General features: G+C 47.2%; 1 protein-coding gene across 1 annotated transcript; it reads right to left on the minus strand.

The window, feature by feature from the left end:
• Window positions 1-14437: 14437 nt before the first annotated feature.
• Window positions 14438-18908, minus strand: LOC122940815. The gene is made up of 2 exons (XM_044297598.1): window positions 18613-18908; window positions 14438-16022 (listed from the first exon to the last, which is right to left on the minus strand). Coding segments are annotated over exons 1-2 (1587 nt in total). The 5' UTR covers window positions 18615-18908.
• Window positions 18909-18933: the final 25 nt, after the last annotated feature.

Here is an 18933-nt window from a genome sequence, read left to right on the forward strand (position 1 = left end):
GCAATTCTTACTGGCATATTATGGGGGAGAGGAGCACTATGGGGGCATCTGGGGGCTCCAAAGGGGCTTTTTTTATTGGCACATTATGGGGGGCACTATGGGGCATCTGGTGGCACTATAGGGGCATTATTTGGGGGCACTATGGGGATGTGGGGGCTCTAAAGTGGCCTTTTTTCTTATTGGCACAATATGGCGCACTATGGCATCTGGTGGCACTAAGGGGGCATTTTTTACTGGCACATTATGGGAGGCACTATAGCGGAGAGCGGCACTATGGGGCATTATTTGGGGGCACTATAGGGGAGTGGAGCACTATTGGGGCATCTGGTGGCAATAAGAAGGGGCACATTTTTTACTGGCACATTATGGGGAGAGGAGCACTATATGCATCTGCTGGGGGCATTTTTTTTACTGACATATTATGGGGGACACTATGGGGAAGGGGGAGAGGAGCACTATGAGGGCATTTACTGGGGTACTATACAGGGGTATTTTATACTGGCATACATTATGGGGACATTAGCTCAACTGCGGGCACTAAGCGGGGGAATTTCATGTACTGTCATATTATAGGGAGAATTATTACTACTAGGGGGTATTATGGGGAGCTTTACTACTACTGGGGGGCTATGCAGAACATGATTACTAGTATGGGCACTATAGGGGTATTATTACTACTAAGAGTTTGCTCTGGCAGATAATTATTCCTATTGGTGGGATTTTGGGGAGCACTGTTACTTTGGGGGGCACCCTGGCACAGTATCAGCTTAGCACAATTATTTTTGGCGGACATTATCTTTATACTATTAGTGTCTGGGCGCAATTATTTTTTAGAGCACTATTTTGCAATAATTGTTGAAGGGGGCACTATCTGTGTGTAGTAGTATTTCCAGGGAGACTGTTTCTGCAGTATAGTATAGGGGGCACAGTGGGCACAGTATTGGGGGCACTATCTGTGTGGTAGTAGTACAAACCGGATTCCCAAAAAGTTGGGACACTAAACAAATTGTGAATAAAAACTGAATGCAATGATGTGGAAATGGCAAATGGCAATATTTTATTTGTAATAGAACGTAGATGACAGATCAAATGTTTAATCCGAGTAAGGCCTCATGCACACGACCGTTGTGTGCATCCGTGGCCGTTGTGCCGTTTTCCGTTTTTTTTCGCGGACCCATTGACTTTCAATGGGTCCGTGGAAAAATCGGAAAATGCACCGTTTTGCAGCCGAGGCCGTGATCCGTGTATCCTGTCCGTCAAAAAAATATGACCTGTCCTATTTTTTTGACGGACAACGGTTCACGGACCCATTCAAGTCAATGGGTCCGTGAAAGAACACGGATGCACACAAGATTGGCATCCGTGTCCGTGATCCGTGGCCGTAGGTTACTTTCATACAGACGGATCCGAAGATCCGTCTGCATAAAAGCTTTTTCTGATCTAAGTTTTCACTTCGTGAAAACTCATTTCCGACAGTATATTCTAACACAGAAGCGTTCCCATGGTGATGGGGACGCTTCTAGTTAGAATACACTGCAAACTTTGTACAAGACTGCCCCCTGCTGCCTGGCAGCACCCGATCTCTTACAGGGGGATATGATAGCACAATTAACCCCTTCAGGTGCGGCACCTAAAGGGGTTAATTGTACTATCATATTCCCCTGTAAGAGATTTGAATATCGTTGGTGGCACAGTGTGCCCCCACCATCGCCCCCCCTCCCTCCCTCTATTGTATTAAATCGTTGGTGGCACAGTGTGCCAACCACCATCGGCCCCCCTCCCTCCCTCTATTGTATTAAATCGTTGGTGGCACAGTGTGCCAACCACCATCGCCCCCCCTCTCCCTCTATAGCAGTAACATTGGTGGCAGTGTGCGGTCTCAACAGTAGAGGATTCATACTTTACCTGCTTGCTGCTGCGATGTCTGTGAACGGCCGGGAGCTCCTCCTACTGGTAAGTGACAGTTCTTTAGCAATGCGCCGCACAGACCTTTCACTTACCAGTAGGAGGAGCTCCCGGCCGGACACAGACATCGCAGCAGCAAGCAGGTAAGTATGAATCTTCTACTGTTGAGACCGCACACTGCCACCAATGTTACTGCTATAGAGGGAGGGGGGGCGATGGTGGTTGGCACACTGTGCCACCAACGATTTAATACAATAGAGGGAGGGAGGGGGGCCGATGGTGGTTGGCACACTGTGCCACCAACGATTTAATACAATAGAGGGAGGGAGGGGGGGCGATGGTGGGGGCACACTGTGCCACCAACGATATTCAAACTGGGGAGGGGGGGGGGCTGCCCCCTGCTGCCTGGCAGCCCTGATCTCTTACAGGGGAATATGATAGTACAATTAACCCCTTTAGGTGCCGCACCTAAAGGGGTTAATTGTGCTATCATATCCCCCAGTAAGAGATCGGGTGCTGCCAGGCAGCAGGGGGCAGTCTTGTACAAAGTTTGCAGTGTATTCTAACTAGAAGCGTCCCCATCACCATGGGAACGCCTCTGTGTTAGAATATACTGTCGGATCTGAGGTTCACGAAGTAGCTCATATCCGACAGTATATTCTAACATAGAGGCGTTCCCATGGTGATGGGGACGCTTCAAGTTAAAATATACCATCGGATTGGAGAAAACTCCAATCCGATGGTATAAAAGAACTCCAGACTTTACATTGAAAGTCAATGGGGACGGATCCGTTTGAAATGGCACCATATTGTGTCAACATCAAACGGATCCGTCCCCATTGACTTGCATTGTAATTCAGGACGGATCCGTTTGGCTCCGCACGGCCAGGCGGACACCAAAACGACTTTTTTTTCATGTCCGTAGATCCTCCAAAAATCAAGGAAGACCCACGGACGAAAAAACGGTCACGGATCACGGACCCACGGACCCCGTTTTTGCGGACTGTGAAAAAAAACTGTCGTGTGCATGAGGCCTAAATGTATCATTTTAAAGGAAAAATACGTTGATTCAAATTTTCACAGTGTCAACAAATCCCCAAAAAATTGTGACAAGTAGCAATAAGAGGCTGGAAAAAGTAAATTTGAGCATAACGAAGAGCTGGAAGACCAATTAACACTAATTAGGTCAATTGGCAACATGATTGGGTATAAAAAGAGCTTCTCAGAGTGGCAGTGTCTCTCAGAAGCCAAGATGGGTAGAGGATCACCAATTCCCACAATGTTGCGCAGAAAGATAGTGGAGCAATATCAGAAAGGTGTTACCCAGCGAAAAATTGCAAAGACTTTGCATCTATCATCATCAACTGTGCATAACATCATCCGAAGATTCAGAGAATCTGGAACAATCTCTGTGCGTAAGGGTCAAGGCCGTAAAACCATACTGGATGCCCGTGATCTCCGGGCCCTTAAACAACACTGCACCACAAACAGGAATGCTACTGTAAAGGAAATCACAGAATGGGCTCAGGAATACTTCCAGAAACCATTGTCAGTGAACACAATCCACCGTGCCATCCGCCGTTGCCAGCTGAAACTCTACAGTGCAAAGAAGAAGCCATTTCTAAGCAAGATCCACAAGCTCAGGCGTTTTCACTGGGCCAGGGATCATTTAAAATGGAGTGGGGCAAAATGGAAGACTGTTCTGTGGTCAGACGAGTCACGATTTAAAGTTCTTTTTGGAAATCTGGGACGCCATGTCATCCGGACCAAAGAGGACAAGGACAACCCAAGTTGTTATCAACGCTCAGTTCAGAAGCCTGCATCTCTGATGGTATGGGGTTGCATGAGTGCGTGTGGCATGGGCAGCTTGCATGTCTGGAAAGGCACCATCAATGCAGAAAAATATATTCAGGTTCTAGAACAACATATGCTGCCATCCAGACGTCATCTCTTTCAGGGAAGACCCTGCATTTTTCAGAAAGATAATGCCAGACCACATTCTGCATCAATCACAACATCATGGCTGCGTAGAAGGATCCGGGCACTGAAATGGCCAGTCTGCAGTCCAGATCTTTCACCTATAGAGAACATTTGGCGCATCATAAAGAGGAAGGTGCAACAAAGAAGGCCCAAGGCGATTGAACAGTTAGAGGCCTGTATTAGACAAGAATAGGAGAGCATTCCTATTTCTAAACTTGAGAAACTGGTCTCCTCCGTCCCCAGACGTCTGTTGAGTGTTGTAAGAAGAAGGGGAGATGCCACACAGTGGTGAAAATGGCCTTGTCCCAACTTTTTGGTGATTTGTTGACACCATGGACTTCTGATTCAACATATTTTTCCCTTAAAATGGTACATTTTCTCAGTTTAAACTTTTGTTCCGTGATTTATGTTCTATTCTGAATAAAATATTAGAAGTTGGCACCTCCACATCATTGCATTCAGTTTTTATTCACGATTTGTATAGTGTCCCAACTTTTTTGGAATCCGGTTTGTATTTCCAGGGAGACTGTTTCTGCAGTATAGTATTGGGGGCACAGAGGGCACAGTATTGGGGGCACTATCTGTGTGGTAGTAGTATCTTCAGGGGGACTGTTTCTGCAGTATAGTATAGGGGGCACAGTATTGGGGGCACTATCTGTGTGGTAGTAGTATCTTCAGGGGGACTGTTTCTGCAGTATAGTATTAGGGGGCACAGCGGGCACAGTATTGGGGGCACTATCTGTGTGGTAGTAGTATTTCCAGGGGGACTGTTTCTGCAGTATAGTATTGGGGGTGGCAGGAAAGGGTGTTCAGAAGATGTGAAGATGATGGAAATGTGGGAAACTAATGTCTGTTTGTCAATCTCTGCAGAGATGGGAGATGGCTGAAAAATCATCATGGCGGTCTGGTCTGAATGGAGAAGAGGAGGAAAGAGAACGTCTACAACAAAGGTGACATCACTGGATGTAAAAGGTATGTGGCGCTATGAAGGGGAGGAGATGCTCCATCTCCTCCCCCTGCCATTTGCAGAAGGAGGATTCAGAGCTGGGTGAGGACGGTCAAGGGGGGCAGCAGGCCACGGGTGGGTGGCAGATGGTGGGGGGAACCACAGGCAATGAGCAGGATCTGGGGAGTGAGGAGCTTCCTAGTCTGCTGTTTATTGTATAATGTAAAGCAGGCAGTGCAGGCAGGACAGACCTCCCCTCTCTCCGTATGATGTGTAGAGACACGCCGCAACTATAGAATGTCAGCTGTACAGTGTGTGTTGGGAGTGGCCTATTATATGTAGGAGGGGCTTTTAATAATGGACGGGGGTAAAAAAAAAAAATGCACGGGGAGCTGCGCGCACCGCATTTTTCCACTCCAACAGAGCTTTTAGAAATGGCCAGGCAAAAGAATCAGCGCAACACGCTATGCGCGCCCCACATTTTTAAATATGAAGGGGGCTTTGAAAAATGGGCGGGCAAAACAATGCTACACGTGCCACATTTTTTGCCTTTCGGACCCCCCCTAGACAAAATTCCTGGGTGCTCCCATGCTTCCCATGTGCATAACCTTACATTTGTCAGTGTTAAACCTCATCTGCCACTTATCTGCCGAAGTTGTGATGAACAATCAAATAAACCCATTCTAAGGTACAAGAATTAGATGTATGGATTGAAGTCCCGGTTAAGGCCTTTACGATGTAGGCTCTGCAGCGTGTAGATCCAATATGCTTTGCGTTCTTTCTGTAGGCATACGTGGTTTCCACCATGTCGTGGGCGTTGTACCTTTTCAATGATTTGAAACTTAAGTTAGGCAATGCTCTGGGGGGGCTTTATTAAAATGGTCAGGAATTGGGAGCCAGTTCTTCTTGCATCTAATGGTGGACTTGTGGCTTGTGATGCAATCATCTATGGTTTGCGTGGTTTGTCCCACGTCGAGGAGTCCGCAGGGGAATTTAATAAGATAAACAACAAACGTTGAGTTGCATGACGGAGAGGTGGGGTTTTTAAACCTCTCTGTTTTCCTGTCCTATCAGAAGGAATACAGTCTCAGGTGTGCTGTCGTTGAGACGACTGGGAAAATGGCGAAATAAAAAAAATCCTTTTTTTCCAAACTGGTGTAAATAATGATTGAAATCTACAGCAGCTCAGAGTTGCCATAGATTTGAGTTTAGCTCACGGACTGCAGGAGGAGACGGCGTACAATTTATGACACCAGTCTTGATAAATTGGGGGCCGATTCACATCTGCATTTAACTGATCCAGCATAGCCGGAAACAACTGTGCTCCGCCAGACCCCATTGGCTTTAATGAGATCTGGCTGCCCTCCGGCATAAGCATTGGTCGCACATAAAAGTCATGCATGCTGGATCAGTTAAACGCAGATGTGAACTATCTCTAAAAATAAATCCTTAAAATCCCCAAAAATGCATTTGCTGCAACCATAATTGTTAGTGCAAATTCCTGACACACTCAAAAGCCATGAAATCGTACAAGTGTCTAATGTAACATTATATAGAATAATCTTTGCTCTCGCAACATACTGCCAGTTTGACAAAATAAGGCCAGTATTTTGGATCAGCATTTTTAAGGTAAAATCAGGACTAATACCTGCAGAGAAAAGTATCATGGAAAGAATTGCACCTCCATGTTTTGAAACCACTCCTTGTTTTGTCTGACAAGTAATCATGCAAAATACGATCGCGTGACTAGGGATCAGTAAAATGGTGGCTACATCCTGCTGTGGACCCATACTGCACCTCCAGTCTTAGGCCTCTTGCACACGACCGTATGGCTTTTTCAGTATTTTGCAGTCCGCAAAAAATACAGATGACGTCCGTGTGCATTCCAGTTTTTGCGGAAAGGAAGAGCTGGCCCCTGACAGAACAGTACTATCCTTATACGTTATGCGAACAATAATAGGACATGTTCTATCTTCGAACGGAATGGAAATACGGAAACGGAAGGCATATGGTGTACCTTCCGTTTTTTTTTTTGCGGATCCATTGAAATGAATTGTTACGTATACGGAACAAAAAAACGCTCGTGTGCAAGAGGCCTTACAGAATCCACCAAGTTCCATTGTATCCTATATTCCCCCTCCCCCCATTCTTTGGCTCTATAACAGTGCCATGTACAGATACCATCATGCACTTGGAGGATGGCAACTATTGAATGTGCCACTGTTCACATTTGTATTTTTAAAGAGGTTTTCCAATGAGTAATTTAACCCCTAACCACTGGCCAAGCAGTAAGGCCTCTTTCACACGGGCGGGATTTCCGCACGGGTGCAATGCGTGACGTGAACGCATTGCACCCGCACTGAATCTGGACCCATTCACTTCTATGGGGCTGTGCACATGAGCGGTGATTTTCACACATCACTTGTGTGTTGCGTGAAAATAGCAGCATGTTCTATATTCTGCGTTTTTCACGCAGCGCAGGCCCCATAGAAGTGAATGGGGCTGAGTGAAAATCGCAAATATCTGCAAACAAGTGCGGATGCTGTGCGATTTTCAGGCACGGTTGCTAGGTGACCTGTGGCGACGTCAGATCACATGGTCCACGGTGATGGACCATGTGATGTGATGTCACCACAGGTCCTTTAGCCGGCAGCTCATGATTAAAGAAGTAAGAAGAGACCGGCAGCTACGCGATCAAGAGGCGAAAGCGAGTTAATTATTTTTTTAACCCTCAATTAACCGCCTACTATGCATTCTGTATTAAAGAATTTTCCCTTATAACCATGTTATAAGGGAAAATAATAACATCTACACAACACCGAACCCAAACCTGAACTTCAGTTAAGAAGTTCGGGTCTGGGTACCAGAGTCAGTTTATCACACACGTGCAAAAACACATTGCACCAGCGTGATAAAAACTGAACAACGGAACGCAATCAAATGGGACTGCAATTGGGTACCTACTCGCGCGGGTTTGCCGCAGTACACCCGAGACGCATCCTAAACATATCAGTCACACCCGTGTGAACTCAGCCTAATAGTACCAGGATTTTTTCTGTGCGGAAATTGACCTGCATTGCAGTTCTCAAATTTAATAGCATGTCAATTATGTTTGCAGTTTTAGGGCCCTTTCACACTTGCGTTGGCCGGTTCCGGCATAGAGTTCAGTCGTCGGGGCTCTATGCCGGAACAATCCTGATCAGGATTATCCTAATGCATTCTGAATGGAGAGAAATCCGTTCAGGATGCATCAGGATGTCTTCCGTTCCGGAACGGAACGTTTTTTGGCCGGAGAAAATACCGCAGCATGCAGTACTTTTTGCTCCGGCCAAAAATCCTGAACACTTGCCGCAAGGCCGGATCCGGAATGAATGCCCATTGAAAGGCATTGATCCGGATCCGGCCTTAAGCTAAACGTCGTTTCGGCGCATTGCCGGATACGACGTTTAGCTTTTTCTGAATGGTTACCATGGCTGCCGGGACGCTAAAGTCCTGGCAGCCATGGTAAAGTGTAGCGGGGAGCGGGGGAGCAGTATACTTACAGTCCGTGCGGCTCCCGGGGCGCTTCAGAGTGACGTCAGGGCGCCCCAGGCGCATGGATGACGTGATCGCATGTACACGTCATCCATGCGCCTGGGGCGCTCTGACGTCATTCTGGAGCGCCCTGGGAGACGCACGGACTGTAAGTATGCCGCTCCCCGCTCCTACTATGGCAACCAGGACTTTAATAGCGTCCTGGGTGCCATAGTAACACTGAAAGCATTTTGAAGACGGATCCGTCTTCAAATGCTTTCCGTACACTTGCGTTTTTCCGGATCCGGCGTGTACCTCCGGCAAGTGGAGGTCACGCCGGATCCGGACAACGCAAGTGTGAAAGGGCCCTTAGGCTACTTTCACACTCGCGTTTTGTGCGGATCCGTCATGGACAGTCTGCATCAGTTTGTATTATCTTTAACATAGCCAAGACAGATCAGTCTTGAACACCAAGTCAATGGGGGACGGATCAGTTTTCTATTGTGTCAGTAAAAACGGATCCGTCCCCATTGCTTACATTGTGTGCCAGAATGGATCCATTTGTCTCAGTTTCATCAGATGGACACCAAAACGCTGCAAGCAGCATTTTGGTGTTAGTCTCCAAAGCGGAATGGAGATGGAACGGAGGCAAACTGATGCATTATGAGCGGATCCTTTTCCATTCAGAATGCATTAGAATTAGTGTTGAGTGAACTTGTGTTTTAAGTTCGGCATCTAAAGTTCAGGTTTGGGTTTTTGAAGAATAGAGTTATGGATTTTAAATTCAGTTATGGTCCGTGGTAGCGGAATCCATAACGCGATTTTTCGATAACCCAAACTTTAGACGCCGAACTTAAAAACACAAGTTCGCTCAACACTAATTAGAATGCAAACTGATCCGTTTTAGACCACTTGTGAGAGCCCTGAACGGATCTCACAAACGTAAAGCCAAAACGCAAGTGTGAAAGTAGATGCTGTGGATTTTACCGTTCTCAATGGAAGGGTGAGATCTGCGGCAAAACTGCATCAAATCTGCACCAAAAACCTCTGTTAGACATTGTGGATATGCTGCAGAAACGCACAAATCCGCACGGAATTTCCTGTGGCTCTTATGTGCATTCACCCACACTGGTGTGCAGGTAGCTTGATTGAGATCCAATCTTCTAGAACTTGACATAGAAAACTACATGCAAAATTGGGTCGATCTTACAATGACTACAGCTGGCTACACCCAAGGTCGGCCAACAGCTCTCTCCCAACACCACCTTCGGCAAGTTTGGTCATGTTTTATCTTAAAGGTGTTATCCGGGTCTATAAAAATGTAAGAACTCACTACAATAGCTTCTAATATGACAGACTGGGGCCTCCTGCACACGAATGTGTGCTTCCCGTTGCCATATTGCGGATCTGCAATACACGGGCACCGTTCTGTGGCCATTCCCCATCATGGATGCAGACCCATTCACTTCAATGGGTCCGCAAATCCGTAGATGCGGGATGGTACGGAACGGAACCCTACAGGAGCATTACGGAGTGCTTCCGCTGGGTTTCGTCCCGTATTTCCGTTCCACAAAAAGATATAGGACATGTTCTATCTTTTTGCGGACTGGCCGGATCACGGACTCATTAAAGTGCAGGCCGAAGCACGACCACAGGGCGCACACATTCGTGTGCAGAAGGCCTAAAGCTAACAGAGTACCTTGAAACATTTATTGATCAAGCTGTGCTTTTCTCGTGTCTCCCATGCAGCCAGCATTTTCTGCTTCTGTACCTTCTGGTTGTAGGAGTGTCAGTAGTGAAAAATCTGCTCTTCTCTGTATCCTCTACTGCCCCTCCTGGAAGTGCTGCTCCACAGCAGAGCAGCGGTCTGATGGGGGGGTTGGGGAAGATGGGGAGGAGCTCAGATATCCAGAAGATTAATGGAGGGTGAAGGGATGTGGAGTGGGGCAGCCGGCTTGGGCATCCAGAAAATAAATGGGGGAGGGGACTCCTCGGCCATCCAGCAGATGAATGTCTGCTCAATCAGGAAGGGGCACATTGGTGGGCAGCTCAAACAGTTGACTGTTACTATTGCCTCTCTGCTAACCTGCAAGGTTTCCTAATTCAATAGGACCCAGGGGTAGGCAACCTTCGGCACTCCAGCTGTTGCAAAATGCATACTTGCTCTGCTCTTCTCAGAACTCTCACAGAAATAAATGGAGCATGCTGGGAATTTTAGTTTCACAACAGCTGGAGTGCCGAAGGTTGCTGATCCCTGCAATAGGATCTTGCAGGCTCGTGTACAGATGGTTGTGATGGCAAATGAACGCCAACTGCACATGCGCTGAATGAGGATATCAAGCGCCACTGGCTTGGGGAGGGGGTGTTACAATATACACTGGTGCAGTGCGCTTGCATTCCCTCTTTTTAATTGTTTGGTATTACACTCTTTGTGATCTATGGTGACATTTTTGCATGGTTTTTATTTTTTTATGGTTTTCACCTGACAAGGTAAATCATGTGATATTTTTATAGAGCAGGTTGTTACAGACACGGCGATACCTAATATGCATATTTTTTTTAGTTTTTACAGTTTTATATGTCTTTATGAGAAAGGGCAAAACACAAAATGGCTGCACACAATTATATATGCAAACAATAGAGCTAAGAAATGAGGGTCATTCTAGATAAAAGTGGTACAATACTGACTATAAATGAGTAATGGAAGCTCTTAGCGCACATACTGGGCCCACCTACCAGGCGTCAAGGTGGCTTCCGCAGATGGGTCCCTATCACTAAAGATACTGCCTCACCTTGACGCCTGGTAGGTGGGCCCGACACGTATGTGCGCTAAGAGCTTCCATTACTCATTTATACTCGGTATTGTACCACTTTTATCTAGAATGACCCCCATTTCCTAGCTCTATTGTTTGCATATATAATGGTGTGCAGCCATTTTGTTTTTTGTAATTATGTTCGTTTCATGGATATGCACCTGTGATTCTGAAGGTTTTAGTCTAAATTTTCTTGCACTTTATGAGAAAGGGATTTTTTTTATTTTATTGTTAACACACTAACTTTTTTTTTTCTAGTATGGGACTTCAACATTACAGGGTCTGATCCCTGTTTCAATGCAGCACAATACATGTGTACTGTACTGCATTGACTATCAGTGTATTACACAGGGGGGGCTGGGCCTCATAGGCCTCCATAGCTGCCAGGCCCCAAGGCCTTTGAAAGGCTTGGGGCTGCCATGGCAACCATCGGGTCCCCCGTCACCGCAGGGACACAATGGATCAGAAGAGGGAGTGCGAAACTCCCATCTACTGTGTTTAACACTGACCGCAGCAAATCAGGGGTTAAACCACCGGCATCATCGCCGATGATTGTGGATGCAGCAGGCCCCTGCCACTGATCCCTGCACCGCATGTGGGGGAAGAGAAGGACTGCAGGATGAGAATGCTCATCCTGGGACGCCAACTACCGGCAATTTAGGACGAGCATTCTCGTCCTGGGTCCTTAAAGGGAACATGTCACCGGGATTTTGTGTATAGAGCTGAGGACATGGGTTGCTAGATGGCCTCTAGCACATCTGCAATACCCAGTCCCCATAGCTCTGTGTGCTTTTATTGTGTAAAAAAAAATTGATACATATGCAAATGAACCTGAGATGAGTCCTGTCCGTGAGATGAGTCACCTACAGGACTCATCTCAAGTTAATTTGCATATGTATCAAATATAGCACACAGAGCTATGGGGACTGGGTATTGCGGATGTGCTAGCGGCCATCTAGCAACCCATGTCCTCAGCTCTATACACAAAATCCCGGTGACAGGTTCCCTTTAAGGGGTTAATGTTTGATAGCCCCTTTAACCATTTTATTTATCCAATTAATTTCACAGTGGCTCTCTAAAGTAGTCCACCAAATTTATTGTAGTCCAAATAACAGATCTGTAAAACTCATCTGGCATCCTCCTGGCTCCCTTCTTCAGTGAGCTCTGGTACCTTAGTGCCCACCCCCCATCCCACCTGCCCACAGTGGTCGTGCCCTCTTAGTACTCCTTTCATAGTAAAATGTCCCCTTACTGCAGCCACAAAGTACCTTTGCTGCCTTAGTGCACCCTTCATAGTAAAATGCTACCTTAATGCTCACTTCACAATAGTTTGCCCGTTCATAGTAGTTTCACCCCCTTAGTGCCTCCTTCATAGTAGAATGCCCCTTTCACAATAGTTTCGCCCCCTTAATGCCCAGCTTCACATTAGCATGCCTCCTTTACAAATCCCCCTTAGTGCCCCCTTCACATAATACCCCTTTATTGCCTCTCCTTCACATTAGAATGCCCCATCACTTCTGCGTTGCGTGAAAAAGGGTAAATTACTCTTACCGGTAATTGGATTTTCCAATAGCCTCCACAACGGCATTCACAGGAGGGTGTCCCCGCCTCCAGGACAGGAAACAACGAGGAAGCACAGGATTTAAGGAGCCTCCTCCCCTTACCTTACCAGTCAATAAGTGAGGACACAGAAGTGATGCATAACAAATTATATATTATAGTAAACAAATTACATCATTCGTCTACATTTAAAGTTTGGGAGGGAAACCAATGCCGTTGTGGAGGCTATTGGAAAATCCAATTACCGGTAAGAGTAATTTACCCTTTTCCCCGGCGCCTCCACAACGGCATTCACAGGAGGACTAACAGAGTAATCAATATTAGGGGGGGGGGCCACAACAGATAGTACCTCACGACCAAAGGACAAGTCCTGATCCTTTACTACATCTAGCTTATAGTGCCTAAAAAAAGTCATAGGGTTGGCCCATGTGGCGGCTTTGCAGATCTGTTCTAGAGGGACCGCTTTCGTTTCTGCCCAGGATGAGGCTACTGCCCTTGTAGAATGAGCCCTTAATACCTCTGGTGGCTGACAGTTCTTGGAAACATAGGCAGAGGATATTATGTTCCTAATCCACCTAGCTATGGTTGACTTGCTAGCCGCTTGCCCCTTATTAGGGCCCTAAAATTGCAAAAAGAGGTGGTCCGATTTTCTAAGCGGTTTGGTGGCTTGAAGGTAAGAAAGGACTGATCTCCTGACGTCCAGATTATGGAGAGTTCCCTCTGAATCATTAGAAGGAGACTGAAAAAACAAAGGTAGGGAGACTTCCTGTTCACGATGAAATCTGGATACCACCTTTGGGAGAAAGGCAGGACAGTGCCTGAGGATTATACGATCATCCAGAATTGTAAGATAGGGAGGCTTGCAAGAGAATGCTTGAATTTCCCCCACTCTTCTGGCAGAGGTTATGGCAACTAAAAAAGCAGTCTTCATGGTGAGGAGCCTTAGAGGGATATCATCAATTGGCTCAAACGGAGGAGTAGCGAGAGCAGAAAGAACCAGGCCCAAATCCCAGGGAGGAATTACCGGACGAGGGAGGAGCGAAGTTCTTCCTGCCCCCCTCAAAAAACGCTTGACCAGAGGGGAATCTGCTAGTTTTACGTCCAGGAAGGCGCTGAGCGCGGAGATCTGAACCTTTAGAGTTGACGGGCGGAGGCCTTTTTCTAGCCCCGCTTGCAGGAACTGGAGGACCTGAGGAACATCAGGAAAATCTACACTTCCCAAGAAGGACAAAAAGGCATTCCAGGTTCTCAGGTAGATCCGGGAAGTTACGGGTTTCCGGCTTTTGAGCATCGTGGAGATAACTGCGTCCGACAGGCCCTTCCGTTTTAGCAGGAGGCATTCAGATTCCAGGCTGTCAAACTGAGTTGCTTTACACTGGGGTGATTTACTGGCCCCTGGTGGAGTAGGTCCGGGTTTGATGGCAGTGTCCAATAAACACCGGCTGACAGTTTGAGCAGGAGTGGAAACCAAGCCCTTCTTGGCCAGAAGGGGGCCACCATAATTACATGGACCCCTTCTTCCTGAGCCTTTACCAGGACTCTTGAAATGAGGCTGAATGGAGGGAAGGCATAAAGGAGCTGTTTTGGCCACGGCCTGGAGAGGGCGTCCAGCCATACCGGATGATCCTTTTGTGAGAGGGAACAGAACTTTCTGACCTGCCTGTTGCTTTTGGTGGCGAACAGATCTAACACTGGGGTCCCCCACATTTGGCAGATCTGGCTAAAGACGTGGTGATTTAAGGACCATTCGGCCTCCCTTATGAGATGGCGACTGAGATAATCGGCCACCACATTTTTTTCCCCCTTGATATGTACCGCCGAAAGGGACAGAAGGCTCTTTTCTGCCCAACAAAAAATGCCTTTTGATACTTCCGCCAGTGAGCGAGTTCTGGTTCCCCCTTGCTTGTTTACATACGCCACAACTGTAGTGTTGTCTGTAAAAAATTTTACGTGTCTTGGAGAGGGAACTTTGTAAAGGGAAAGGAGAACTCTGTGGACAGCTGACAGCTCTTTTAAATTTGAGGAGGCGTCCTGCATGTTTTTTCCCCAGGATCCCTGAACTACCGCTCCTGAAGAATGACCTCCCCATCCTGAGCTGCTGGCGTCTGTTGTAATGACCATGACATCTCTTGGGCACCAGTGAACCCCTACGCTCAGGTTCCCTTTTATTCTCCACCAAGTTAGTGACTGTTTTACCTGTCTGGGAACGTGAACCTTTCTGTCTAGAGATGAGTTCTTTCCGTCCCATGAAGATAGGAGAAAGGCCTGAAGGACTCGTGTGACTCTGGGCCCACCTTACTGACGGGATTGCGGCTGTCAACAGTCCCAGCACCGCCATGATGTCTCTTATCGAGGACCGATCTTTGCTGGAAAAAAGAGACACTGTCTGGATTAAGTGAGACTGTTTGTCTTGAGGAAGAAAAGACATTAGACGCCTTGAGTCCAACAGCACCCCCAAAAACACCTTCTCCTGACTGGGGATAAGGTCTGACTTTTTGGGATTTATTATCCACCCTAGAGTTGTAAGACAGTCCTGGATTTGCTTGAGGCATGAATGTAGAAGTTGGCGCGACTCCGCAAACACCAGAAAGTCGTCCAGGTATGGAACGATCTGTACTCCCTGAAGGTGAAGAAACTTCATGACATCTGACATTATTTTTGAAAAAACTCTGGGGGCAGAGGATAGGCCAAAAGAAAGGGCTGTGAACTGAAAATGGGACAATCTTCCTTGATAATAAATTGCGATCCTCAGAAAACACTGGTGCCTGTGGTATATTGGGACGTGGTAGTAAGCGTCCTGAAGGTCGACGGTAGCCATAAAGCAGTCCTGCGGAAGGATCTGAGTGGTAGATTTTATGGTCTCCATTTTGAATTTCTTGTAAATGATGGACTTGTTTAAGGACTTCAAATTTATTATTAGGCGAAAGGAGCCGTTTGGTTTCTTTATCAAAAATATAGGGGAATAGAAACCCTTGCCGTGTTGTTCTTCCGGAACAGGGATGAGGACTCCTTTGAGGATTAATGTAGCTATTTCTGACTCTAGGGATGCCTGTTTGTCGGGCTGTTGTCTTTGGTTGATACAAAAATGACCTGGGGGTGGGGAAACAAACTCTAGCTTTAGGCCTTCCTTTACGGTACGAGTGACCCAAGGGGAGGCGTGAATTTCTTGCCAGGCGGAGGAGAATTGCTTTAGTCTGCCTCCTACCTGAGTTAGTGTGTCACTGGGTAGGACGGGTAGAGGCTTCTGGCTTAGGAGGGTATCCCCTTCCTCTACCTCTAGAAGGTTGCCATCTTTTTGAGCCGTCCCTTTTACTTTGATCTGATCTTGCCCTTTTTTTACTTTGAAAGGAGCGTCTCTGTTGGTAATAACGGTTATCAGAGGGGAAACCTTTTTTCCTATCGGAGGCCTTCTCCAGAATGTCGTCAAGAGCGGAGCCAAACAATCTATCCCCCTCACATGGGATGGAGCACAGGCGGTTTTTAGAACCTGCGTCCCCCGTCCATGAGCGGAGCCATACCTCCCTACGGGTCGCATTGGCTAGAGCACTGCTTCTAGCAGAGAGTCTAACCAAGTCGGCCGAGGCGTCTGCTAGAAAATTGGATGCTCTTTTCAGGGAGGGAAGGGAGTTTAAGATCTCTTCTCTGGGCGTACCCCCCGACAGATTGCTCTCAAGCTGGTCTAGCCATACCGAGAGGGTTCTGGCCGTACAAGTGGACGCTATGCTGGGGCGCAACATCGCTGTATTTGTCTCCCAGGATTTCCTTAATAGATTTTCGCATTTTTTGTCCATTGGGTCTTTTAGGAGACCCATATCCTCAAAAGGCAGCAAGGATTTTTTTGAAATACGGGCCACAGGTGCATCTATCTTGGGAGTTTTGTCCCACAAATCAGAGTCAGTTTCCGAGAAGGGGTACTTGCGCTTAAAGGCGGCCGATACAGTCCACCTTTTATCAGGATCCCTCCATTCCCTAGAAATAAGGGCTTTGATATTATTGTGGATGGGAAAGGATCTCTTCTTTTTCTCCCCCAAGCCCTGAAAGATTTGATCATGAAGGGACTGAGTCTCTTTAACATCTTCCAATCCCAGGGTAGATTTAATATCCTTCAGTAGGGACTGCGTTTCTTCGGGAAAGCACATAGGCCTCCCTGCAGCCTCCTCAGAGGATAAGGAGACCTGATCATCCTGCAATTCCCCGTCATCCAGATCCACTTGCTCTGATAACTCCAGATTTAGGGAACGGGAAGGCCCAGGGGAAGGCGCCAGTTGTCTAGAGTCAGCTGCAGCCTTAATTTCCTCTGTAATGAGGGTTCGCATGGACTCCACGAAGGAAGGTGATTCTTCAGCGATAACCCTTTCAATACATCTAGGGCAGAGGGTCTTTTTTGGGTCCGACACCAGGCCCTTACGGCAACCACCACACTTCCTGCGCCCTGAATCCCCTTTGGCTTTAATCTTCCTGGACTCACTGTCCTAAAGGGGATAAAACAAAAACTTTGTATAGGCCAAAAGAGGGACCCGGAGTAAGGGGTCAGTATAGTAAAATTACGGACACCCAGCGTGTAGGGGGGAGGAGAGGTACGGGACTCCATAACCCTATATACCTATGAGGAAAGACATAAGGAATAGGGATTACTCCCCCCCCGGGAGGAGGCTTACCGGGCTGAGGGCCGAGACAGCGGGATCACCGGAGCGCTTGGATGATTCTCTGTCGCTGGAAGGCATCCTGCAGATCACCAGTGGAGGTGGAAGCGAACGCCTGTTTTGAAAACTCCCGCCGCCGCCGCAGGAGCCGTCTCGTGAGAATCTCTTGCCCAGGGAGATCTCGATCCGCTGACGTCACCACGCCAGATCCCGCGCGAGTTCCGGCGGACTCGCAAGCCCGGGGATGCCTGAAACCAGGGCTTACTCCGGAGGATAGAGGAAGGGAGGCAATGCGTCCCCGGGGTCCCCCAATCCCTGCACCGACCCTCCTGAATGACAGGGACCTTCAAAGACCAGGCTGGTGCGGATCCACTCTTTCCTAGACAAGCCCAGGAGTGGCTTCCACGCACGTCCGAGGACAGGAAACAACGACTGGTAAGGTAAGGGGAGGAGGCTCCTTAAATCCTGTGCTTCCTCGTTGTTTCCTGTCCTGGAGGCGGGGACACCCTCCTGTGAATGCCGTTGTGGAGGCGCCGGGGAAAATACAGCATGTACTATATTCTGCGTTTTTCACGCAGCCCTGGCCCCATAGAAGTGAATGGGGCTTCAGTGAAAAACGCATTGGATCCGGAAGCAATTAGAAAATAAATTTGTACTGTAAAAAACAAACATTTCCCGAACAGTGGTACCACTTGGAACTGAACCCGAGTTCGGGAAATGTTTTTTTACAGTACAAATTAATTTATGAACTTATTCCACGAAGTCTCGCGAGACTTCGCAAAGCAATAACTTCGGCTCATCGGAGCCAATACATTCTAATACTGTACGGAGCTCCTGCTCCGTATGGTATTAGAACGAAGCTTTATGCAAATCTACTTCGAATGTTTCTTCCGAAGTAGATTCGCTCATCCCTAATTCTTATGGTAAAAAAACGGTGACAGGTTCTCTTTAAGAGGCACACAGCAGGTCATGAACTATCAAAAAAGATTGAAAATATATATATTTTTTTATTTACACCTTTTGGTGCCACATTTCTAGTGTTGGACAATTTCCCTCATAGTGTATTCATGTATTTTAAGGAAGTTAAGGGGTTATCCGAGACTGAATTACCCCCGCTACAATGCCCAGACCCACAACATACTTACCTGGTCCCAAACACCAGTTTTCTCCCTGAGCCACGGCCGCCCTTATACATGCCTTGCCTGCAGAAATCAACGTCCATCAATGGAGGGGGTGCAGCCAATAGCAAGCCATGGCGCCCCGTTCAGGGAGCAGGTAGAATATGCACAGTGTTGCTGGTCGGGCATTGTAGCGGGGGTTATTCAGTCTCAGATAACCCCTTTAAAAGGTTTTGTTCACACTGAAAATCATATTTTTAAATGTTACGGCTTCTATCTATCTTTTTGGACCTCTAGGCAGAATTGAAACCTAACAAAAACAACCAGTCACCAAAGCTTTAGGGTGCTGCTAAACGGTCAGTTTTTTTTTTTTCATGCAGGTTGAGACAAAACCAGGAATGGATTAAATCAAGTGGAGAAGTTGTATCTGCTCATAATACTTTCTCTCCCATTAT

The sequence above is a fragment of the Bufo gargarizans genome, chromosome 1 (genome assembly GCF_014858855.1).
Source record: "Bufo gargarizans isolate SCDJY-AF-19 chromosome 1, ASM1485885v1, whole genome shotgun sequence".
Lineage (NCBI taxonomy): Eukaryota > Metazoa > Chordata > Amphibia > Anura > Bufonidae > Bufo > Bufo gargarizans.